The sequence below is a fragment of the Gymnoscopelus braueri genome (genome assembly GCF_963280865.1).
Source record: "Gymnoscopelus braueri genome assembly, chromosome: 18".
Lineage (NCBI taxonomy): Eukaryota > Metazoa > Chordata > Actinopteri > Myctophiformes > Myctophidae > Gymnoscopelus > Gymnoscopelus braueri.
This window is the reverse complement of record NC_137618.1, coordinates 696,706-723,510: the sequence shown is the minus strand read 5'-3', so window position 1 is coordinate 723,510 and position 26,805 is coordinate 696,706. Positions and strand designations below refer to the sequence as shown.

General features: G+C 43.2%; 1 protein-coding gene across 1 annotated transcript in view; it reads left to right on the top strand.

The window, feature by feature from the left end:
- LOC308105811 (low-density lipoprotein receptor-related protein 1B-like) overlaps positions 1-26,602 on the top strand; it is a gene marked incomplete at its 3' end in the record, with an annotated part of 706,266 nt that extends 679,664 nt beyond the window's left edge. The window contains 1 exon segment of the mRNA XM_080456736.1: positions 26,480-26,602. Coding sequence (XP_080312862.1) covers positions 26,480-26,602 — 123 coding nt within the window.
- Between the last annotated feature and the right edge of the window lie 203 nt (positions 26,603-26,805).

Below are 26,805 nucleotides of genomic sequence, written 5' to 3'. Positions count from 1 at the left end.
ATACAAAGATACAAAACTACAACTGTCTGATGTCCGCACGTTTGATGACGTCAGCGACCATGTTGAGCAACACAGATAGAAAGCAACACAGAGACTAAGATGCGGTGTGTTTTTGTATCTTTGTATCTTTTAATCTGCCCGTGTGAACGCACCATAATGCATAAACATGAGGGCAGTGCAACAACCTCACATTATGTAACGTTGGATAATCGCAAAGGGCAATTCAGCAGCAATAAGCAGTCAATCACAATAATGTATGTACTGTATGCACAGTAGTACATGGAGTCCTATTCTCACACTGAGGGTTGACTTGAGACTTTAATATATGGGCTTTTAGCAATGATGCTAAATCCTTATTTCATTTCCTGGGTATGAGCCATGATGTATCATGGAATAGATCACGTCTGATTCAAAGTTTGAGGAGAGAGAGAGCATTTTTAAATGACCCAGTTTGTTGTTGTCCTCTCTGGTCTGCAGAGCCTTTTTCAACTTATAAGTACAATTGGGGAAAATGTATTCTTAAAAAGAAAGAAATACAATAAAAACAAAACAAAAACTACACAAGTGCGCTCCTCGGAGTGCAGACCTCTGCCAGGCCTAACCTATGTAAACGTTATAGAATATCTATAATGTTGTTTTTGTTTAGTTTTTTGCATCAAACAGTGACATTTGTAGCATTTGAAATACCACCTATGGGTTGACCTGAGATTCCCTTTGGCTCTGCGTTGTGTAGAGGTCCCTCAATATGTGATCAAAATGTGCAGTCGGTGCAAAGGGCTTGTATTAAGTCTCTGGATTAGTCATGGCTGTGTTTTGGGCAGAACACAAATTAGACCTTTTTAAGAGCAAAAGGTTCGCCTGGGCAAAGGCACATTGCTATTTAAATAACCAATTGGAAAAGACACAAATACATTTCTGCAAAGAAAAAAATAACCAGCAGTGGTGGAAAAAGTACTACATTTTTTTTTTACTTAAAGGGTAAGACCCCTTTGGTAGAGGTTTGGGTTGTGTAGTTACCTTACCATGATGTAACTCCAAAGGTGGGCAAGAAATCATAAATAATTGCTCCATTGATTAAAAATGGATAATTCAAAATATGCTCCTCATTGACTTACATTGTACGGTAAAACAGCTCTCAGAGTCATTCTTTTAGCACATAAATGAACCCAAACAGCTGATTCAGACAATATAGAACATCACCAAACCCAGTACTGTTATTTTTTTAATAAAAATGTCAACTTCCTTTTGATTTTACTATTTGAAGATCTGGATCCGGATCCGCGGATCCAGTCCAGGTTTTCTACTTATTAAAAATGGCAAAATCAACAGGAAGTTGACATTTTTATTTAAAAAAAAACAGTACTGGGTTTGGTGATGTTCTATATTGTCTGAATCAACTTTGTTTGGGTTCATTTATGTGCTAAAAGAGTGACTTTGAGAGCAGTTTTACCGTACAATGTAAGTCAATGAGGAGCATATTTTGAATTATCAATTTCTAATCAATGGAGCAATTATTTTTTATTTCTTGCCCACCTTTGGAGTTACATCACGGCAAGGTAACTACACAACCCAAACCTCTACCAAAGTGGTCTTACCCTTTAAGTAAAAGTATCAATACTGCAATGTAGAAATACATTGCAGTATGTAAAAAGTAAAAGAAAGGTATTCAACATTTACTTGAGTAAAAGTACAAAAGTATTGGTATAAAAATGTACTTAAAGTACCAAAAGTAGAAAGTACTCATTGTGCAGAAAGTCCCATTTCACAAGTTCAAAATGTATAAAAAATATTTTGAAAATAGCAGAGCTTGCCTGTCATACCTTGGCATACCCAATTGACGCCCCTGTACGTGACGAGATGCATTTCTAAATATGTATCAAGTGAAGCAAGCTGTTTATGGAGATAAACCTCACAAACCCTTTTCTCTCCTCTCCCTCCACCTCTAGTCTTTCCTCCCCGCTGGACTGGTCTCCAAAGACACATGGTGACGGAGACATTCCCATTATGATTCAAGACTCATTCTTATTAGTGATCTTCTTCTTAATAGGACTAATGGAAAAATCAAACGCTCCAAAATGCTTTATCTGACTTTCTCATCGTGTTGAATTCGGATGGATTTTGGGGCAGCGTGGGCAACGCATTATGAACCCGGGTCAATCTATCGAATTAGTAAAATCTTCGCCAGAAACGGTCTGTATCAAATATGAGTGACTGACTATCATAAACGATACAGAACCTCCCTGACAATATCGCAGAGACAGTTTGTTTATTTTTGGACCACAATTCTTATATGAGACGATTCTAAGATGACCCAATGTTATTCTCCATAGAGAAATGATTTTACAACCCTGGGGGTGGACGAGTGACGTCAGGACTTCTGTACTCTATTAAGGTCCTCTGTCACTGGCCTCCCTGGGTCTCTCCTTGGCGTTTACAGCGGTTTCTTGCTTCCTGTAAAAACAAAAACAAGACATTGGAAGCCAAATTCTTTGGGTTCTAATTACCATTTCCTGAAAAGTTTTCTAGCCGACAGTGACAACATGCTGGATGATTTGCAGACACATGATTCCATATTGCTGTATAATTCCCAGGATGTTCCCACAGGGACTTCAGGGACGTGGATGTCCTGTTTCCTTTGGCGAGAGTTGTAGAGCTCTGAGTGTTATATTCATCCTGCTAAAGCATTTATCACCGTAGAGACGTGTACACCTAAGAGCATTACATGTAAAGTAAGAGCAGTGGTGTAAAGTAACTAAGTACATGTACTCGAGTACTGTACGTCAGTAAAATGTTTAGGTATCTTTTACTTTACTGGAGTATTTACAATTTTCTTTTACTTCTTCTCCACTACATCTCAGAGGCAAATATTGTATTATACAATTATTTGAAAACTTTAGTTACTTTGTAGATTTTGTATTATTACAAAACATACATTAACCACTTCAGCCCTACAGTATATACATTTCGGCCATTTGAAAATGTCAGATCTACAAGCTCACAATGCGACGCATTGTGAGCTTGTAGATCTATACATTTGAAACTTGTGAAATGCATAATGAGTACTTTCTACTTTTGCTAAATGGTAAAATGGTAAAAAAATAAAAATAAAAAAAAATACCGTACTTTTACTTGTAACAGAGTATTTCTACATTGCAGTATTACTACTTTTACTTAAGTAAAACATGCAAGTACTCCACCACCACTGGAGGTGAGAAAGGTTGTCACATTAGTGATACAGAGACCAGCTTATCTTCTCACACAAAGGACCGTGACACATCCGTATCCTCACTGACAGTAGCTGTGGTTTGAGAGGCATTCTGGCTGATGGCATAATTGCACAGGTACTGTATGCACATCCTCCTCATGGGGAGACTTCAGCTCTTCAACAAGAATCCACTCTTTTTCTTATCATCTAAAAATAACATGTCTCTGAGTCTCTCCACAGGTTGCAGAAGAGCTGCTTCTTGTCCTGAAGCTTTTTATCCACTTCTTCTCTGCTAGCTTCCACTCCATCACGTTGAATGTTCTCCTGGCTGTTTTGCTGTCTGTATCACTTAACAGCTTTCTTCCGCAGCACAATATCGTGTCCCGGGGCAAATGTTCCTCCATTGAAAGCTTCTTGCTGAACCAACGACTGCTGCATCTCTCAGCATTCTTGATTGATGCTTTCCACTAGTTTAAGAATAAAACCCATCTACCACTGAGCTTCACTATGGTTTAGACATATTTATTTAAACAAAAACTAAAAGAATCTGGTCAATTTTAGTAGAAATCAAACACCACATCTATCCACCAGTGGTGGAAAAAGTACTAAAGTTCTTGCCATCACCTTTCACCTTCTGAAAACAAGACTAATTCCCACAGTGTTCTTCCAATATCCTCCACTGTCCATGCTGATTTCTACCATTCACTTTGCAAGAGCAGCCGTGTTAGTTTTTCAGCCATCTGGATTAGAGAGTGTGCCCAAGGCAATGGACCAAACGGATGAGCCAGGACATCTTTAATGTGAAGATCTCTGCTTTTGTAAGCAATAATCATACTCTCTGCCCAAAGAGATTCCTATCTGCTTCTGTAGACTACTAGACTATCTGTACCAGAGAGAGAGAAACATGCATATCGTTTTTCCATTAGGTCAGTAGCCTAGTTAGAACAGGTTGTGAGAGAATCCGTTTTTTTCGTCATAACTTTTTCTTTGCAGTTCCAGTTTCAGCAAATTCCCGCAATTTCACCGCATATAATTACAAAAAAAAACTGCACATTCCATTCCAAAATAATGATTTTTGCCCGTAAAAAAATATTTTTGCCTGCATGTGTTTTTCTGGAGGTTTATCTGTATTCTTGCTATGGTCTTTTACCTTTGTACTGTAAGTTAAAGTGTGATTCAAATGTGATAATTGCATATACTGTAGCGGTACATAAGATCTTACAATCAACTGCATGCTCGGTGCCGCGCTATGATCTTGTATATCTGCTATTTTTTAATAGCCTAGTGCAGCGGTGATGCAACTTTGATGATGCAGAGGGCCACTATATCTCCACACTCACTCCAGAGGAACATATCACACATACTGTCTGGTAGACACCTCTTATCTCTGTATTTTAACCTTTTTCGTAAATGAATGCCATACTTCACCATTCTATGTCACACAAAAGTAGGTAAAACAAGCCGATCTACAAGCTGTAGATCTACTAGTTTTGCTATCTTTGAATTGGAATCCAGATTTTGGACATAAAAAAGACAATAGAATTGTAATACTAGTGATTAAGCTACTAATATAGACTGAAGTCATTAAAGCGGGTCATGTTTGCATGTTTGGAATCATAACAGCTGAAATATATCAGTATTCTGATATTAACCTGCAGGCCGCATTAAGTGAAGGTGGGGGCCACATGTATGACCTAGTGCATTTAGATAAGCTTGTACGTACACTACACACTACACACTACAGTACTGCAGGTGACCTTAGAGGACACTTCTTTTTTGCTCCTAACACGGTGGCCACACTCAACGATGGAGAGTGACAGTGTGTGTGTGTGTGTGTGTGTGTGTGTGTGTGTGTGTGTGTGTGTGTGTGTGTGTGTGTGTGTGTGTGTGTGTGTGTGTGTGTGTGTGTGTGTGTGTGTGTGTGTGTGTGTGTGGGGGGGTACAGGTACAAGGCATTGCAGTAATCTAAATAGGGTGACACGAGGCCATGGATGACTTTCTCATGGTCTTGGACAGAGAGAGAGAAACGGCTTGATTTTAGCGATGGAACGAAAGGTGGGAAAAATAAAAAACTTGCTTTTACAGCTGCGTTTCCCTGCTCGTCAAAACTTAAATGCAGAATCAAAGAGCACACACCACTCCACGGTGTTTGACACGAGGTTTTACAAGTCTGGACAGGATGCCAACACTGGTTTCTATCTGTGTGTGAGTGAAGTCAGGGGAGATTCTGAGAGGACAGCAAAAAAATGGCTTTCGTTCGGCTGTAGAAAATACCTGTTTATCAGTGGTGGAAAGTAACTAAGTACATTCACTCAAGTACTGTACTAAAGTACAATTATGAGGTATTTTTTACTTTACTGGAGTATTTCCAAGTGTCAGTACTTTTACTTCTACTCCACTATCTCAAAGGGAAATGTTGTACTTTTACTCAATCATTTGAAAACTTATGCTACGAGATACTTTGTATATTTTGATTAATACTACAAAACATACATTAAACACTTCAGCCTTATATACATTTTGTCCATTTGAAAATAGCCGATCCAAAAGCTCACAATGCGTCGTGATGCGAGGCATTGTGAGCTTGTAGATCTGCTATTTTCAAAAGATTTTTATACATTCGAAAACATGTGAAACGGGACAATCTGCATAATGAGTACTTTCTACTTTTGGTACCTTTTTGACGACAATACTTTTGTAATTTTACTCAAGTAAAATTGTATTCCTGACTTTTACTTGTATTTCTACATTGCAGTATTGATACATCAATAAAGAAGGGTTTCATAAACAAAATGCAGGACCTCTCTGTTAGAGACTGAAATCTTCAAAGTTTTGCTTATCTAAAAAATAAGTCTTGACATCAAAGGGAGAGAGCAGTGGAGCATTTTGATTTGGATTCAAATTAGTGGCGAAAATAACCACTTCCTTTGAAAAAGTAGACAGTGTTTCACGTTTTATCATTTCCCCGTAGTCCCCAAGTTAAATCCATTTTACAGTCAGTGCATGAAGATGTCACTCAAACGTTCAAATAACATGCCTCTGCTAAAATGGTTCCTTCAGATTCCCAAACCATTTCCACAAACTTGTATTTCTCTGTCCGCTGCATTCTGAATCGACAGTTTCCTCTGTATCCACTTCTCTTATTTTCCTCCTGTATGGCTGACATTGACATTTTCATTCATAGTTGACACACTGACATTTAGCCAGATGTTAACCTGTGCTACAGTAGGTCTAAAGCACACTGATAAATATAATGTACTGACTGATAAATATAATGTACTGACTGATAAATATAATGTACTGACTGATAAATGGATCATGGATCAATGGATAGATGGGGGTCCACGGCCAAATACATATAATTTTGGGGGTCCTTGACATGAAAAAAGTTTGAGAACCACTGATATTATAGCAACATAAGTAAAAAAAAATAAAAAATAGGATTTAGAAGACATTTTGCAGAATCCACCAGAAGCAAAGATTTGAGTTGAAAATGTTTGCTTTAAAAAACTATATTCAAAGATTTGCACAAAGTTTCATGATTCTTTTAAAAATAGCAACAAGCGCATTTTTGAATGGCCCAAAGAAATCTAAAAATGATTGATGAAAACAGGTACATGTGATCCAGGGATCATAGAGAGGAGTGTATTAGTCGTCTAAACTAACACCCTGTCACAGACAACACATTTCTTCATTACGCTTTTCACTCTGTTTACTTTTGAGCCTCTATAAATAACTGTCATTACACACCGAGCTGAAGATGCTTTTTAAAAGATATAAAAGCAGTTTCTCTCCTTGGTGGCAGGACTTTCCCTGCCCCGCCTTTTTGTCTAGAAGGATTATCATGGCACTTATACACAACATAGGCGGGGATCATCACTATGTTCCCCAGGATCTGTGTTCCCTGGGATCTACGTTCCATCTAGATCTAAATCTACAAAGTAACTAAAGTTTTCAAATAATTGTAGTGCAATATCTTTCTCTGAGATGTAGTGGAGTAGAAGTAAAAGTATTGAAAATTGGAAATACTCCGGTAAGTACAAATACCTCAAAATTGTACTTAAGTACAGTACTTCAGTAAATGTACTTAGTTACTTTCCACACTGGTTAGGGCTGTAAGCGGGGAACACAGAACCCAGGGAAATGTCAGAAGAACGTATTACAGAGGGTCATTATGCAAATGAAATCTCTTTAGAAGAGTCATTGGACAACATTTCTCTACCATTTCCCTTAAAAAGCATTCAGATACACCTGAGCTGACACGGCCAACATCTGCTGATACCAAGACAAGAGGCTGGGTGATTAACCCATTAAGACCAGGAACGCATCTGTGTCATTTTTACATTAATTTGGCTATTCAAAAATAGAAGATATACAAGCTCATAGTGCGGCACAGAGTGCCGCACTATGAGCTTGTATATCTGCTATTTTTATTTTTATTTTTTAATCGTTAAAATATGTGCAAATCTTTGAATATATATTTTTAAAGTCAACATTCGTAACTCAGATCTTTGCTTCTGGGGGTCCCTGGGACAAGACATTTTGAGATGGGGGTCCGCGGCCAAATACATATCTAAAAAATGTTTTCTAAATCCTAACAGTATGTTGCTATATCAGTGGTGCTCCAACTTTTCCATGTCAAGGACCACCCAGAATGATATGTATTTGGCTGCGGACCCCCATCTCAAAATATGTTGTTCCAGGGACCCCCCAGAAGCAAAGATTTGAGTTAAGAGTATTCGCTTTAAAAATATATATATATTCAAAGATTTGCACACATTTTCACATTTAAAAAAAAATAGCAGATCTACAAGCTCATAGCGCGGTGCCGCGCTATGAGCTTGTAGATCTGCTATTTTTGAATAGCCAAAGTATAAAATGATGGTTAAAGTGGTTGCACAGATGCGTTCCCGGTCTTAAAGGGTTAATCTGCTGCATATGGAGACTGTAACTCTAAAGTGACTCTGAGGCCGTTACTCTTACAAGACAAATGTCAGGCTTGGACTGAGTCCAGTTCCTGTCCATAACCTGAACTGTGTAAAAGGAGGTTATAGAGACGAGTAATAAAAACCCTGATGTAGTCACGCTGAAGAGCACAATACAAATGCTGAACCAGGATACAGTGGTGGAAAAAGTATTCACATTTTTTACTTAAGTAAAAGTATCAATACTGCAATGTAGAAATATTCTGTTACAAGTAAAAGTCCGGAATTCAAAATGTACTCAGTACAAAGTACAAAAGTATTGGTATCAAAATGTACTTAAAGTACCAAAAGTAGAAATTATGTAGAATGTCCCTTTTCACAAGTTTTCAAATGTATAAAATGTATACAAATATTTTGAAAATAGCAGATCTATAAGCTCACAATGCGTCGCGATGCAACGCATTGTGAGCTTTTCAAATGGCCGAAATGTATATAGGGCTGGAGTGGTTATGCTCTATCTATGTTTTGTAATAATCTAAATCTACAAAGTAACTAGTAACTAAAGTTTTCAAATAATTGTAGTGGAGTAAAAGTACAATATTTGCCTTTGAGATGCAGTGGACTAGAAGTAAAAGTACAGGAAATTGGAAATTCACCAGTAAAGTAAAACTACCTCAACATTGTACAGTGTTTAAGTAAATGTACTTTCTGAGCACGGTTAATAACTGCAAAATAAATTTCTACGTGCATGTTGGCTCTGATTAGCTGTCACCCATCTGGTAAGAGGGTTTATCAATAGAACAGGTTCCCTATTCTGGCCATGTCATAATAGGCGAACATTCCATGACAATACTAGATGAGCTTTTAGATTGTTATTATACTATTTTCGTAGAAGAGATTTAGTGAAGAGGGGGAAATGGAGGGGACCAAATATAGAGCCCTGAAGGGGTGAATGACGCAGGTATTCAATGATTGCTTTTAGGCCCTGCAATGCAATGACGAACGCAATCCTGAGAGTCAAGACACAATGCATGTCTGAATATTTACTGCCAGACAGTTGAGGAGAGACAATACATTTCCATGTAAACAGCTCTTCATAGAGGACTACACCTGTAGATACTCAATGGTATGTTATCACATGGTTTATTACAGACTATTCAGCTAAATAGCTCAAGCTCTCATCAAACCAGTGTTGATTTCATCTACTAAAACCATGACGAAACATGTTGGTCGACTACCTTTTTTCACTGACGAAAACTAAATAAAAACTAAATAAAAAGTAAGCTATGATGACTAAAACTATGACTAAATATATTGACAATTTGGAAAAAAAAAAACTAGACTAAAATGTTAGTGAGGGATCTAGTGGAGAAGAGATCCAGTAGAACTAAAAGACAAGTCATGTTATGTTTGGTTGCGCTCGGGATCTACAAGCTCAGAACGTGTCGCAGCATGACGCGTTCTGAGCTTGTAGATCTGCGTTCTGAGCGTTCTGAGCTTGTAATGGCTGTAAAATTAGCCATTACGACGCCATCAAGGCACCGCCAAAATACATTATAGTCGACTAAATCAACTGGAGATTCAGTCGAATATAATCTTATGATATTTAGTCGACTAAAACTAGACAAAAACTTTCAAAATTCAGATTAAAATATGACAAAAAAAAATTGACAAATGTGGCTCCAGCATTTAGCAGTAGGCCACTCAGGCTCTTAGTTTGAAGTCATTCATTGTTCTGTTCAGATGGCAGAAAACAGAGTTGTTTGTACTTTCCAATTATGCATAAACACAGATAAACATTGGAGACGATACTAGTATTGCCTAAAATAATGTTTTTGCACCAAAGTGCACCTATGGCTATGACATACTGTAACGTTTTGGTGGTGTTGTTTGTTTTAACGTTGTTGGAATAGATTGAAACTACAGTGTGTGAATTCACTGTATGTTTCAATGACTGATGAGGTCTTATTATATTTATTTAAGAGTGTTATCCGTGTGGACTGTTTTTGTGTGTGCTTGTGCGCTTTGCAGGTGTGTCATGTTACAGATACACAGCTTACTGTATATATCATTACGCAAGGGATAATTGACGCCTAGGCGGTCATTGTTGAGAAATAAAACCCGGCAGGGTGATTATGCCTCGACGTGTAGCGGAGTGGCCGTAAGAGAGGCCTAAAAGCACTGATCTACAAGCTCACAACACGACCAGATCGGCTATTTTCAAATAGCGGATGTATAAAATAGGGCTAAAGTGGTTAATGTATGTTTTATAATATAATAATTTATATCTGCAAAGTAACTAGTAACTAAAGTTTTCAAATAATTGCAGTGGAGTACAAGTACAATATTTGCCTCTGAGATGTAGTGGAGTAGAAGTAAAAGTATTGAAAATTGGAAGTACTCAAGTAAAGTAAAACATACCTCAACATTTTACTTAAGTACAGTACTTGAGTAAATGTACTTAGTTACTTTACACCACTGCCCAACAGAGAGGATATATTTAGTTGTTGATGGAATAGGTCAGTATAGTAACAGTGTATTTGTTATGCTGTTCATTTCACATTCTTGCAGAGGCTTCACTTTGAAGGACGGATCCTCTGCTCCAGGTGTTCATAACTCATAACTCATAACTCTATCTTTCATGTGAGGTGAAAACAGCTGTCAGTGGGAGACTTCAGAATCCACATTGTTACTGTAAGTATTATTGAGTCAGCACTGCAGTCAGTCTGTCTATAACAAGAATGCTTAAAGAATCATGATGTTGTCAGTTCTTACATAAATCATTGTTTCATCACTGTCTGGTGGATACATTTTGTTCCAGTATTCACAAGCTCTAACTAACTTTTCACTGGTTAACTATTTATTAACCACTTTAACTTTCACAATTTAAAAAATATATTTTGCAACAAAAAAAAAAATCACTCCTTTTGACTGACACACAAAAACAAGTTTAAATATAGAGATCTTTGATGGTTTTATGTTCTCTTTGACACGCTTATGTTTGACTTTTTCTCCCTGCCACTCAATAAAATGATGGAGCTTAAGCAAAACAAAATCACCCTCTTTCCATCCTGTAAGCCAGTGATGTGACAATATATTCTGATTGTGATTCTGTACGACCTGAGGGATGAGAGACTAATAACTGACCAACTTGTACTGAGGGGCATTAATAATGATATATGTCTGGCAGCGTTATGTACAATCAGTGATTACATCTTAATGAAAGGATACAATAAATGTCTCATAATTTAACCCATTAAGACCGGGAACGCACCCCCCTCTGCCACCTGATGTGCCACCACATCTGCCACCTGATTCGCCCCCCTCTACCACCTGATTCACCCCCCTCTACCACCTGATTCACCCCCCTCTGCCACCTGATGTGCCCCCCCCTGTGTTTCCTGATGTGCCTGTGCTACCTTCCTCACCACTACCACCTGGCCATATATGTACTACATATGTTATGATTTACACAATCTGTATTGCATCTGTATCTGTGTGTGTGTGTGTGTGTGTGTGTGTGTGTGTGTGTGTGTGTGTGTGTGTGTGTGTGTGTGTGTGTGTGTGTGTGTGTGTGTGCGTGTCTCTCTGTCTGTCACTCTGTGCCGGGCGTAACTCGGAAAGCGCCTGACCGTCTCAAACTCGCCATGTGTCTCACATAATGACCCCGTGGTTGTGCGCTGCCGAACGGCAACTCAGAGGGTTACCAACATTTTCCGAGAACCGAAAAACTACGGTGCTATTTAGAATCAAAATGGAGTTTTGATGTTTTGTTTGTTGTCTCCGCCAGGCCGAAAGGCATGGCGAGAGAGTATGTTTTACCCCCTGTCCGTCCGTCCGTCCGTCCGTCCGTCCGTCCGTCCGTCCGTCCGTCCGTCCGTCCGTAGCTAATCTCCCGCACTGTTGGCTTGATTGCAGTGAAACTGTGCACACACACACCCTGGATGCCAATTCAGAACCTCTGCCCCAATTTTTTCACATGGCCCTGTTATAGCGCCACCAGGAGGAGCCTTTTTGCAAAACACATTTTTTCACAGTACTTCTACAGATTTTGTCCAAACATCCCGCAAATCGATACACAGTATTTCTAAAGTCATTAAACAAAACATGTCTTTCAGATTTTTCATATTCCATCCTGATTGGTTAAAAATGGCTTCCAAAATTTGCAGGAGTGCTCCGTTTTGAACAAAATGCCTCAAATTATGAACACAGCATGCAATTTCCGTGAACCTTTGCACGCACATTCCCACTATGCCGAGGAAGAAATGCCACTTGAGATTTGTGTAATCAGCCTCATGGTGGCGCTATAACAGCCCGATTCATGTTTTTACCTATAACTGCACCAATCTGTGTAAAACTTTGTATGCGCACTCCCTAGAGGCCAAGGAAAAACCTTTGCCCTGCGTTTTTCAAATCTGCTTTTTATAGCGCCACCAGGACGCCGAATTATGTAAAACATATTTCTTTACATTACTCCTTCCGATTTTATCCAAATTTCACTTAAATCGGTACACATGATCTCTATAGTCATGTGATCAAGACGGATCTGTATAGATGTGAATCTTAGCCAATCTGGATGGAATGTGAAAAATTCAAGTTAGCAGGAGTGGCCCGTTTTGAACAAAATGCCGCAAATCATATACGCAGCGTTCGATTGTGGTCAAACTTTGCACGCACATTCAAATTATGTTGAGGAAGAAATACCACCCTTTTCACGTTGGCCTATTATAGCGCCACCAGGAGGCCACAATAACCTACCTGACCTGGCGGAGACCCGTGCTCCGAGGAGCACTTTTTCTAGTTGATGTTGAAATGACAATTATTAAAAATGTTTTAACATGATTTAAAATACATAAATGTGTAAGTTATAGTCACAGTTTGTCATGTTGAGATGATCCATCAGCCAGCATGGTTCTAGGAACTCCTGCTGCTGTGAAGCGTTGAGGCCCTTTTCTGTTCCTATTTCCTAATGCTTTGTTTTCAGTGTAAAACCATGTCTCTGCAACGAGGGGCAAACAGTGGCTCAGGCTTAGCGTACAAGTAAAAGTAAAAGTACCTCAAATATGTACTTAAGTAAATTATCCCACTGGCAGGCTTTGCTGGTGCGTGGCATCCCAACACAAGCCTCTCCTTTAGAAAGAACAACAACAGCCACAAGGAAGAACATTCACCAAGACAACAAGAAGCTGGACAAATACTGGTTGGTTTTTGTAAATACAAAGTGTGAAATGCATAAATTATAAGGCTTAACATTCACAGGTGTTCTGGACAAATAACGATGTTAATACAAACACGTTTTACAACTTAATGTTTTGGTATAGATTATTAAGCCCCATCACTGCCATGTGATCACAATGGACAGGATCAGCTACAGATTAACATATTAAGACCCAGGAAAGCATACCTCAAATCTTTGCTTCTGGGAGATTCTACAAATGTCTTCTAAATCCTATATGTTTTTAATTTTTTAAACTTATGTTGCTATAATATCAGTGGTTCTCAAACTTTTTCATGTCAAGGACCCCCATAATGATATGTATTTGGGCGCGGACCCCCATCTCAACATACGTTGTTCCAGGGACCCCCATCTCAACATACGTTGTTCCAGGGACCCCCATCTCAACATACATTGTTCCAGGGACCCCCCAGAAGGAAATATTTTTGTTAAAACAAATTCACTTTAAAAAATATATATATTCAAAGATGTGCAAACATTTTTAAAAAATAGCAGATCTACAAGCTTGTAGATCTGCGCGTGTACGTGTGTGTGTGCGTGTGTGTGTGTGTGCACGTGCGTGCGTGTGTGAGACAAACAGGGAGATCAGTAGCATACAAGGCAGGTAAACTGATGAAACCGTCGGGGCCTGATGGTCAACAACAAAAAATTATAATAAAAGAAAGGTTTTCCATGAATGTGTTCACTGTCAAAGCATGTCAGGAAACTGACCAGAGTTTTACATTTCTTAACAATATCCAATCCGTCACTGAAAACTACATTTAAAAAATCTGTCTACAAACAAAGTACTCAAAAGACTTGAAAATCGTCTTTGCAGAGGAAATTAGAATTGGAATCGAAAACAATCTGTAAGGTAATATTCACAGCTGATCAGAAAAAGGCACATGACATGACACACATTTTTCAGAATGCTGACGTTGCCTCACAACTGTGCCAGTGACCGACACGTGACTTTCTAAACTCTCATTGGTCAAAAACTAAATTAGTTAGTGAGCATGGAACAACACAGAGTCGCCTGCCTCGCATGTCCTTAGAAAGTGACTTGTTCAGGGAATTGGAATTCAGCGATGTTACTGTGTGTGCACTGCAGCTTGAAAAGCAACAAAGAAGAGCTTCTGTGTAAGTAGCCTAAGCTTTTCTTTTCTTTTTTCATTAATTAAGCTCTCACCAACTGAATGAGAATGTCTAAAATGCTGATGTAACTTATTCAAGTCTGCACTTGGATTCACATTATCCCAAAGACAAAATGAATAGATTTCAGTCGCCTCCTATCTTTGATCTGGTGTGGTGTGTAATACTGAATGTCTTTGAAATGTCTATCTGCGCCGTCTCTGCTTTCCTTCATCCATGTTGAAAGTAGCCTACGTGTGCTGTCTGCGGTGCTGGAATACCATGTGTGCTACCAGAGAGGTGGGGGTGGGGGGGGGGGGGGGGGGGTTAGCATGGATCATCTCACAGAGTAGAATCAAGTCAGTAAATACAGCAGCACCATCTCCATTTGCAGTAAATGCTTAAAGGGCAAGACCACTTTGGTAGAGGTTTAGGTTGTGTAGTTATCTTGCCATGGTGTAACTCCAAAGGTGGAACAAAAATAATTACTCCATTGATTAGAAATAGATCATTCTAAATATGCTCCTCATTGACTTACATTGTATGGTGAGACAGCTCTCAAGCTCATCTACAGCACAACAAACACATGTACACCCGCCAAGAGCTCATCTACAGCACAACAAACACATGTACACCCGCCAAGAGCTCATCTACAGCACAACAAACACATGTACACCCGCCAACAGCTCATCTACAGCACAACAAACACATGTACACCCGCCAAGAGCTCATCTACAGCACAGCAAACACATGTACACCCGCCAAGAGCTCATCTACAGCACAACAAACACATGTACACCCGCCAAGAGCTCATCTACAGCACAACAAACACATGTACACCCGCCAAGAGCTCATCTACAGCACAGTAAACACATGTACAACCGCCAAGAGCTCATCTACAGCACCTCAAACACATGTACACCCGCCAAGAGCTCATCTACAGCACCTCAAACACATGTACACCCGCCAAGAGCTCATCTACAGCACCTCAGACACATGTACACCCGCCAAGAGCCCATCTACAGCACCTCAAACACATGTACACCCGCCAAGAGCTCATCTACAGCACATCAAACACATGTGCACCTGCCAAGAGCTCATCTACAGCACATCAAACACATGTACACCCGCCAACAGCCCATATACAGCACATCAAACACATGTACACCCGCCAAGAGCCCATCTACAGCACCTCAAACACATGTGCACCGGGCTAAGAGCTCATCTACAGCACATCAAACACATGTACACCCGCCAAGAGCTCATCTACAGCACCTCAGACACATGTACACCCGCCAAGAGCCCATCTACAGCACCTCAAACACATGTACACCCGCCAAGAGCTCATCTACAGCACCTCAAACACATGTACACCCGCCAAGAGCTCATCCACAGCACCTCAAACAAATGTACACCCGCCAAGAGCCCATATACAGCACATCAAACACATGTACACCCGCCAAGAGCCCATCTACAGCACCTCAAACACATGTGCACCGTGCTAAGAGCTCATCTACAGCACATCAAACACATGTACACCTGCCAAGAGCCCATCTACAGCACCTCAAACACATGTACACCCGCCAATAGCTCATCTACAGCACATCAAACACATGTACACCTGCCAAGAGCTCATCTACAGCACATCAAACACATGTACACCCGCCAAGAGCTCATCTACAGCACAGCAAACACATGTACAACCGCCAAGAGCTCATCTACAGCACCTCAAACACATGTACACCCGCCAAGAGCTCATCCACAGCACCTCAAACACATGTACACCCACCAAGAGCTCATCTACAGCACCTCAGACACATGTACACCCGCCAAGAGCCCATCTACAGCACCTCAAACACATGTGCACCGGGCTAAGAGCTCATCTACAGCACATCAAACACATGTACACCTGCCAAGAGCCCATCTACAGCACCTCAAACACATGTACACCCGCCAATAGCTCATCTACAGCACATCAAACACATGTACACCCGCCAAGAGCTCATCTACAGCACATCAAACACATGTACACCCGCCAAGAGCTCATCTACAGCACAGCAAACACATGTACAACCGCCAAGAGCTCATCTACAGCACCTCAAACACATGTACACCCGCCAAGAGCTCATCTACAGCACCTCAAACACATGTACACCCGCCAAGAGCCCATCTACAGCACCTCAAACACATGTGCACCGGGCTAAGAGCTCATCTACAGCACATCAAACACATGTACACCCGCCAAGAGCTCATCTACAGCACCTCAGACACATGTACACCCGCCAAGAGCCCATCTACAGCACCTCAAACACATGTACACCCGCCAAGAGCTCATCTACAGCACCTCAAACACATGTACACCCGCCAAGAGCTCATCCACAGCACCTCAAACAAATGTACACCCGCCAAGAGCCCATATACAGCACATCAAACACATGTACACCCGCCAAGAGCCCATCTACAGCACCTCAAACACATGTGCACCGTGCTAAGAGCTCATCTACAGCACATCAAACACATGTACACCTGCCAAGAGCCCATCTACAGCACCTCAAACACATGTACACCCGCCAATAGCTCATCTACAGCACATCAAACACATGTACACCTGCCAAGAGCTCATCTACAGCACATCAAACACATGTACACCCGCCAAGAGCTCATCTACAGCACAGCAAACACATGTACAACCGCCAAGAGCTCATCTACAGCACCTCAAACACATGTACACCCGCCAAGAGCTCATCCACAGCACCTCAAACACATGTACACCCACCAAGAGCTCATCTACAGCACCTCAGACACATGTACACCCGCCAAGAGCCCATCTACAGCACCTCAAACACATGTGCACCGGGCTAAGAGCTCATCTACAGCACATCAAACACATGTACACCTGCCAAGAGCCCATCTACAGCACCTCAAACACATGTACACCCGCCAATAGCTCATCTACAGCACATCAAACACATGTACACCCGCCAAGAGCTCATCTACAGCACATCAAACACATGTACACCCGCCAAGAGCTCATCTACAGCACAGCAAACACATGTACAACCGCCAAGAGCTCATCTACAGCACCTCAAACACATGTACACCCGCCAAGAGCTCATCTACAGCACCTCAAACACATGTACACCCACCAAGAGCTCATCTACAGCACCTCAGACACATGTACACCCGCCAAGATTCCATCTACAGCACCTCAAACACATGTACACCCGCCAAGAGCTCATCTACAGCACATCAAACACATGTACACCCACCAAGAGCTCATCTACAGCACATCAAACACATGTACACCCGCCAAGAGCCCATATACAGCACATCAAACACATGTACACCCGCCAAGAGCCCATCTACAGCACCTCAAACACATGTGCACCGGGCTAAGAGCTCATCTACAGCACATCAAACACATGTACACCCGCCAAGAGCTCATCTACAGCACATCAAACACATGTACACCCGCCAAGAGCTCATCTACAGCACATCAAACACATGTACACCCGCCAAGAGCCCATATACAGCACATCAAACACATGTACACCCGCCAAGAGCCCATCTAGAGCACCTCAAACACCTCACCTGCCAAGAGCCCATCTACAGCACCTCAAACACATGTACACCTGCCAAGAGCCCATCTACAGCACCTCAAACACATGTGCACCTGCCAAGAGCTCATCTACAGCACATCAAACACATGTACACCTGCCAAGAGCCCATCTACAGCACATCAAACATGTACACCCGCCAAGAGCCCATCTACAGCACATCAAACACATGTACACCCGCCAAGAGCCCATCTACAGCACCTCAAACACATGTACACCCGCCAAGAGCCCATCTACAGCACCTCAAACACATGTACACCCGCCAAGAGCCCATCTACAGCACCTCAAACACATGTACACCCGCCAAGAGCTCATCTACAGCACATCAAACACATGTACACCCGCCAAGAGCCCATATACAAAGAAAGGTTTTCCATGAATGTGTTCACTGTCAAAGCATGTCAGGAAACTGACCAGAGTTTTACATTTCTTAACAATATCCAATCCGTCACTGAAAACTACATTTAAAAAATCTGTCTACAAACAAAGTACTCAAAAGACTTGAAAATCGTCTTTGCAGAGGAAATTAGAATTGGAATCGAAAACAATCTGTAAGGTAATATTCACAGCTGATCAGAAAAAGGCACATGACATGACACACATTTTTCAGAATGCTGACGTTGCCTCACAACTGTGCCAGTGACCGACACGTGACTTTCTAAACTCTCATTGGTCAAAAACTAAATTAGTTAGTGAGCATGGAACAACACAGAGTCGCCTGCCTCGCATGTCCTTAGAAAGTGACTTGTTCAGGGAATTGGAATTCAGCGATGTTACTGTGTTACTGCACTGCAGCTTGAAAAGCAACAAAGAAGAGCTTCTGTGTAAGTAGCCTAAGCTTTTCTTTTCTTTTTTCATTAATTAAGCTCTCACCAACTGAATGAGAATGTCTAAAATGCTGATGTAACTTATTCAAGTCTGCACTTGGATTCACATTATCCCAAAGACAAAATGAATAGATTTCAGTCGCCTCCTATCTTTGATCTGGTGTGGTGTGTAATACTGAATGTCTTTGAAATGTCTATCTGCGCCGTCTCTGCTTTCCTTCATCCATGTTGAAAGTAGCCTACGTGTGCTGTCTGCGGTGCTGGAATACCATGTGTGCTACCAGAGAGGTGGGGGTGGGGGGGGTGGGGGGGGTGGGGGGGGGGGGGGGGGGGGGTTAGCATGGATCATCTCACAGAGTAGAATCAAGTCAGTAAATACAGCAGCACCATCTCCATTTGCAGTAAATGCTTAAAGGGCAAGACCACTTTGGTAGAGGTTTAGGTTGTGTAGTTATCTTGCCATGGTGTAACTCCAAAGGTGGAACAAAAATAATTACTCCATTGATTAGAAATAGATCATTCTAAATATGCTCCTCATTGACTTACATTGTATGGTGAGACAGCTCTCAAGCTCATCTACAGCACAACAAACACATGTACACCCGCCAAGAGCTCATCTACAGCACAACAAACACATGTACACCCGCCAAGAGCTCATCTACAGCACAACAAACACATGTACACCCGCCAACAGCTCATCTACAGCACAACAAACACATGTACACCCGCCAAGAGCTCATCTACAGCACAGCAAACACATGTACACCCGCCAAGAGCTCATCTACAGCACAACAAACACATGTACACCCGCCAAGAGCTCATCTACAGCACAACAAACACATGTACACCCGCCAAGAGCTCATCTACAGCACAGTAAACACATGTACAACCGCCAAGAGCTCATCTACAGCACCTCAAACACATGTACACCCGCCAAGAGCTCATCTACAGCACCTCAAACACATGTACACCCGCCAAGAGCTCATCTACAGCACCTCAGACACATGTACACCCGCCAAGAGCCCATCTACAGCACCTCAAACACATGTACACCCGCCAAGAGCTCATCTACAGCACATCAAACACATGTGCACCTGCCAAGAGCTCATCTACAGCACATCAAACACATGTACACCCGCCAACAGCCCATATACAGCACATCAAACACATGTACACCCGCCAAGAGCCCATCTACAGCACCTCAAACACATGTGCACCGGGCTAAGAGCTCATCTACAGCACATCAAACACATGTACACCCGCCAAGAGCTCATCTACAGCACCTCAGACACATGTACACCCGCCAAGAGCCCATCTACAGCACCTCAAACACATGTACACCCGCCAAGAGCTCATCTACAGCACCTCAAACACATGTACACCCGCCAAGAGCTCATCCACAGCACCTCAAACAAATGTACACCCGCCAAGAGCCCATATACAGCACATCAAACACATGTACACCCGCCAAGAGCCCATCTACAGCACCTCAAACACATGTGCACCGTGCTAAGAGCTCATCTACAGCACATCAAACACATGTACACCTGCCAAGAGCCCATCTACAGCACCTCAAACACATGTACACCCGCCAATAGCTCATCTACAGCACATCAAACACATGTACACCTGCCAAGAGCTCATCTACAGCACATCAAACACATGTACACCCGCCAAGAGCTCATCTACAGCACAGCAAACACATGTACAACCGCCAAGAGCTCATCTACAGCACCTCAAACACATGTACACCCGCCAAGAGCTCATCCACAGCACCTCAAACACATGTACACCCACCAAGAGCTCATCTACAGCACCTCAGACACATGTACACCCGCCAAGAGCCCATCTACAGCACCTCAAACACATGTGCACCGGGCTAAGAGCTCATCTACAGCACATCAAACACATGTACACCTGCCAAGAGCCCATCTACAGCACCTCAAACACATGTACACCCGCCAATAGCTCATCTACAGCACATCAAACACATGTACACCCGCCAAGAGCTCATCTACAGCACATCAAACACATGTACACCCGCCAAGAGCTCATCTACAGCACAGCAAACACATGTACAACCGCCAAGAGCTCATCTACAGCACCTCAAACACATGTACACCCGCCAAGAGCTCATCTACAGCACCTCAAACACATGTACACCCGCCAAGAGCCCATCTACAGCACCTCAAACACATGTGCACCGGGCTAAGAGCTCATCTACAGCACATCAAACACATGTACACCCGCCAAGAGCTCATCTACAGCACCTCAGACACATGTACACCCGCCAAGAGCCCATCTACAGCACCTCAAACACATGTACACCCGCCAAGAGCTCATCTACAGCACCTCAAACACATGTACACCCGCCAAGAGCTCATCCACAGCACCTCAAACAAATGTACACCCGCCAAGAGCCCATATACAGCACATCAAACACATGTACACCCGCCAAGAGCCCATCTACAGCACCTCAAACACATGTGCACCGTGCTAAGAGCTCATCTACAGCACATCAAACACATGTACACCTGCCAAGAGCCCATCTACAGCACCTCAAACACATGTACACCCGCCAATAGCTCATCTACAGCACATCAAACACATGTACACCTGCCAAGAGCTCATCTACAGCACATCAAACACATGTACACCCGCCAAGAGCTCATCTACAGCACAGCAAACACATGTACAACCGCCAAGAGCTCATCTACAGCACCTCAAACACATGTACACCCGCCAAGAGCTCATCCACAGCACCTCAAACACATGTACACCCACCAAGAGCTCATCTACAGCACCTCAGACACATGTACACCCGCCAAGAGCCCATCTACAGCACCTCAAACACATGTGCACCGGGCTAAGAGCTCATCTACAGCACATCAAACACATGTACACCTGCCAAGAGCCCATCTACAGCACCTCAAACACATGTACACCCGCCAATAGCTCATCTACAGCACATCAAACACATGTACACCCGCCAAGAGCTCATCTACAGCACATCAAACACATGTACACCCGCCAAGAGCTCATCTACAGCACAGCAAACACATGTACAACCGCCAAGAGCTCATCTACAGCACCTCAAACACATGTACACCCGCCAAGAGCTCATCTACAGCACCTCAAACACATGTACACCCACCAAGAGCTCATCTACAGCACCTCAGACACATGTACACCCGCCAAGATTCCATCTACAGCACCTCAAACACATGTACACCCGCCAAGAGCTCATCTACAGCACATCAAACACATGTACACCCACCAAGAGCTCATCTACAGCACATCAAACACATGTACACCCGCCAAGAGCCCATATACAGCACATCAAACACATGTACACCCGCCAAGAGCCCATCTACAGCACCTCAAACACATGTGCACCGGGCTAAGAGCTCATCTACAGCACATCAAACACATGTACACCCGCCAAGAGCTCATCTACAGCACATCAAACACATGTACACCCGCCAAGAGCTCATCTACAGCACATCAAACACATGTACACCCGCCAAGAGCCCATATACAGCACATCAAACACATGTACACCCGCCAAGAGCCCATCTAGAGCACCTCAAACACCTCACCTGCCAAGAGCCCATCTACAGCACCTCAAACACATGTACACCTGCCAAGAGCCCATCTACAGCACCTCAAACACATGTGCACCTGCCAAGAGCTCATCTACAGCACATCAAACACATGTACACCTGCCAAGAGCCCATCTACAGCACATCAAACATGTACACCCGCCAAGAGCCCATCTACAGCACATCAAACACATGTACACCCGCCAAGAGCCCATCTACAGCACCTCAAACACATGTACACCCGCCAAGAGCCCATCTACAGCACCTCAAACACATGTACACCCGCCAAGAGCCCATCTACAGCACCTCAAACACATGTACACCCGCCAAGAGCTCATCTACAGCACATCAAACACATGTACACCCGCCAAGAGCCCATATACAAAGAAAGGTTTTCCATGAATGTGTTCACTGTCAAAGCATGTCAGGAAACTGACCAGAGTTTTACATTTCTTAACAATATCCAATCCGTCACTGAAAACTACATTTAAAAAATCTGTCTACAAACAAAGTACTCAAAAGACTTGAAAATCGTCTTTGCAGAGGAAATTAGAATTGGAATCGAAAACAATCTGTAAGGTAATATTCACAGCTGATCAGAAAAAGGCACATGACATGACACACATTTTTCAGAATGCTGACGTTGCCTCACAACTGTGCCAGTGACCGACACGTGACTTTCTAAACTCTCATTGGTCAAAAACTAAATTAGTTAGTGAGCATGGAACAACACAGAGTCGCCTGCCTCGCATGTCCTTAGAAAGTGACTTGTTCAGGGAATTGGAATTCAGCGATGTTACTGTGTTACTGCACTGCAGCTTGAAAAGCAACAAAGAAGAGCTTCTGTGTAAGTAGCCTAAGCTTTTCTTTTCTTTTTTCATTAATTAAGCTCTCACCAACTGAATGAGAATGTCTAAAATGCTGATGTAACTTATTCAAGTCTGCACTTGGATTCACATTATCCCAAAGACAAAATGAATAGATTTCAGTCGCCTCCTATCTTTGATCTGGTGTGGTGTGTAATACTGAATGTCTTTGAAATGTCTATCTGCGCCGTCTCTGCTTTCCTTCATCCATGTTGAAAGTAGCCTACGTGTGCTGTCTGCGGTGCTGGAATACCATGTGTGCTACCAGAGAGGTGGGGGTGGGGGGGGTGGGGGGGGTGGGGGGGGGGGGGGGGGGGGGGTTAGCATGGATCATCTCACAGAGTAGAATCAAGTCAGTAAATACAGCAGCACCATCTCCATTTGCAGTAAATGCTTAAAGGGCAAGACCACTTTGGTAGAGGTTTAGGTTGTGTAGTTATCTTGCCATGGTGTAACTCCAAAGGTGGAACAAAAATAATTACTCCATTGATTAGAAATAGATCATTCTAAATATGCTCCTCATTGACTTACATTGTATGGTGAGACAGCTCTCAAGCTCATCTACAGCACAACAAACACATGTACACCCGCCAAGAGCTCATCTACAGCACAACAAACACATGTACACCCGCCAAGAGCTCATCTACAGCACAACAAACACATGTACACCCGCCAACAGCTCATCTACAGCACAACAAACACATGTACACCCGCCAAGAGCTCATCTACAGCACAACAAACACATGTACACCCGCCAAGAGCTCATCTACAGCACAGTAAACACATGTACAACCGCCAAGAGCTCATCTACAGCACCTCAAACACATGTACACCCGCCAAGAGCTCATCTACAGCACCTCAAACACATGTACACCCGCCAAGAGCTCATCTACAGCACCTCAGACACATGTACACCCGCCAAGAGCCCATCTACAGCACCTCAAACACATGTACACCCGCCAAGAGCTCATCTACAGCACATCAAACACATGTGCACCTGCCAAGAGCTCATCTACAGCACATCAAACACATGTACACCCGCCAACAGCCCATATACAGCACATCAAACACATGTACACCCGCCAAGAGCCCATCTACAGCACCTCAAACACATGTGCACCGGGCTAAGAGCTCATCTACAGCACATCAAACACATGTACACCTGCCAAGAGCCCATCTACAGCACCTCAAACACATGTACACCCGCCAATAGCTCATCTACAGCACATCAAACACATGTACACCCGCCAAGAGCTCATCTACAGCACCTCAGACACATGTACACCCGCCAAGAGCCCATCTACAGCACCTCAAACACATGTACACCCGCCAAGAGCTCATCTACAGCACCTCAAACACATGTACACCCGCCAAGAGCTCATCCACAGCACCTCAAACAAATGTACACCCGCCAAGAGCCCATATACAGCACATCAAACACATGTACACCCGCCAAGAGCCCATCTACAGCACCTCAAACACATGTGCACCGTGCTAAGAGCTCATCTACAGCACATCAAACACATGTACACCTGCCAAGAGCCCATCAACAGCACCTCAAACACATGTACACCCGCCAATAGCTCATCTACAGCACATCAAACACATGTACACCTGCCAAGAGCTCATCTACAGCACATCAAACACATGTACACCCGCCAAGAGCTCATCTACAGCACAGCAAACACATGTACAACCGCCAAGAGCTCATCTACAGCACCTCAAACACATGTACACCCGCCAAGAGCTCATCCACAGCACCTCAAACACATGTACACCCACCAAGAGCTCATCTACAGCACCTCAGACACATGTACACCCGCCAAGAGCCCATCTACAGCACCTCAAACACATGTACACCCGCCAAGAGCTCATCTACAGCACATCAAACACATGTACACCCGCCAAGAGCTCATCTACAGCACATCAAACACATGTACACCCGCCAAGAGCCCATATACAGCACATCAAACACATGTACAACCGCCAAGAGCCCATCTACAGCACCTCAAACACATGTGCACCGGGCTAAGAGCTCATCTACAGCACATCAAACACATGTACACCTGCCAAGAGCCCATCTACAGCACCTCAAACACATGTACACCCGCCAATAGCTCATCTACAGCACATCAAACACATGTACACCCGCCAAGAGCTCATCTACAGCACATCAAACACATGTACACCCGCCAAGAGCTCATCTACAGCACAGCAAACACATGTACAACCGCCAAGAGCTCATCTACAGCACCTCAAACACATGTACACCCACCAAGAGCTCATCTACAGCACCTCAGACACATGTACACCCGCCAAGAGCCCATCTACAGCACCTCAAACACATGTACACCCGCCAAGAGCTCATCTACAGCACATCAAACACATGTACACCCACCAAGAGCTCATCTACAGCACATCAAACACATGTACACCCGCCAAGAGCCCATATACAGCACATCAAACACATGTACACCCGCCAAGAGCCCATCTACAGCACCTCAAACACATGTGCACCGGGCTAAGAGCTCATCTACAGCACATCAAACACATGTACACCTGCCAAGAGCCCATCTACAGCACCTCAAACACATGTACACCCGCCAATAGCTCATCTACAGCACATCAAACACATGTACACCCGCCAAGAGCTCATCTACAGCACATCAAACACATGTACACCCGCCAAGAGCCCATATACAGCACAGCAAACACATGTACACCCGCCAAGAGCCCATCTACAGCACCTCAAACACATGTACACCCGCCAATAGCTCATCTACAGCACATCAAACACAAGTACACCCGCCAAGAGCTCATCTACAGCACCTCAAACACATGTACACCCGCCAAGAGCCCATCTACAGCACATCAAACACATGTACACCCGCCAAGAGCCCATCTACAGCACATCAAACACATGTGCACCCGCCAAGAGCCCATCTACAGCACATCAAACACATGTACACCCGCCAAGAGGCCATCTACAGCACATCAAACACATGTACACCCGCCAAGAGCCCATTATGAAACACTACAGCTTGGGGAGGATGTTAACCTTCATCCTTCTGGCTCTGGTCCTGACCTACAGCATGAGGAGAGTTTCTCTGGTCCTGACCTACAGCATGAGGAGAGTTTCTCTGGTCCTGACCTACAGCATGAGGAGAGTTTCTCTGGTCTGACCTACAGCATGAGGAGAGTTTCTCTGGTCTGACCTACAGCATGAGGAGAGTTTCTCTGGTCTGACCTACAGCATGAGGAGAGTTTCTCTGGTCTGACCTACAGCATGAGGAGAGTTTCTCTGGTCCTGACCTACAGCATGAGGAGAGTTTCTCTGGTCTGACCTACAGCATGAGGAGAGTTTCTCTGGTCCTGACCTACAGCATGAGGAGAGTTTATCAGAGTCAAACACAGTTC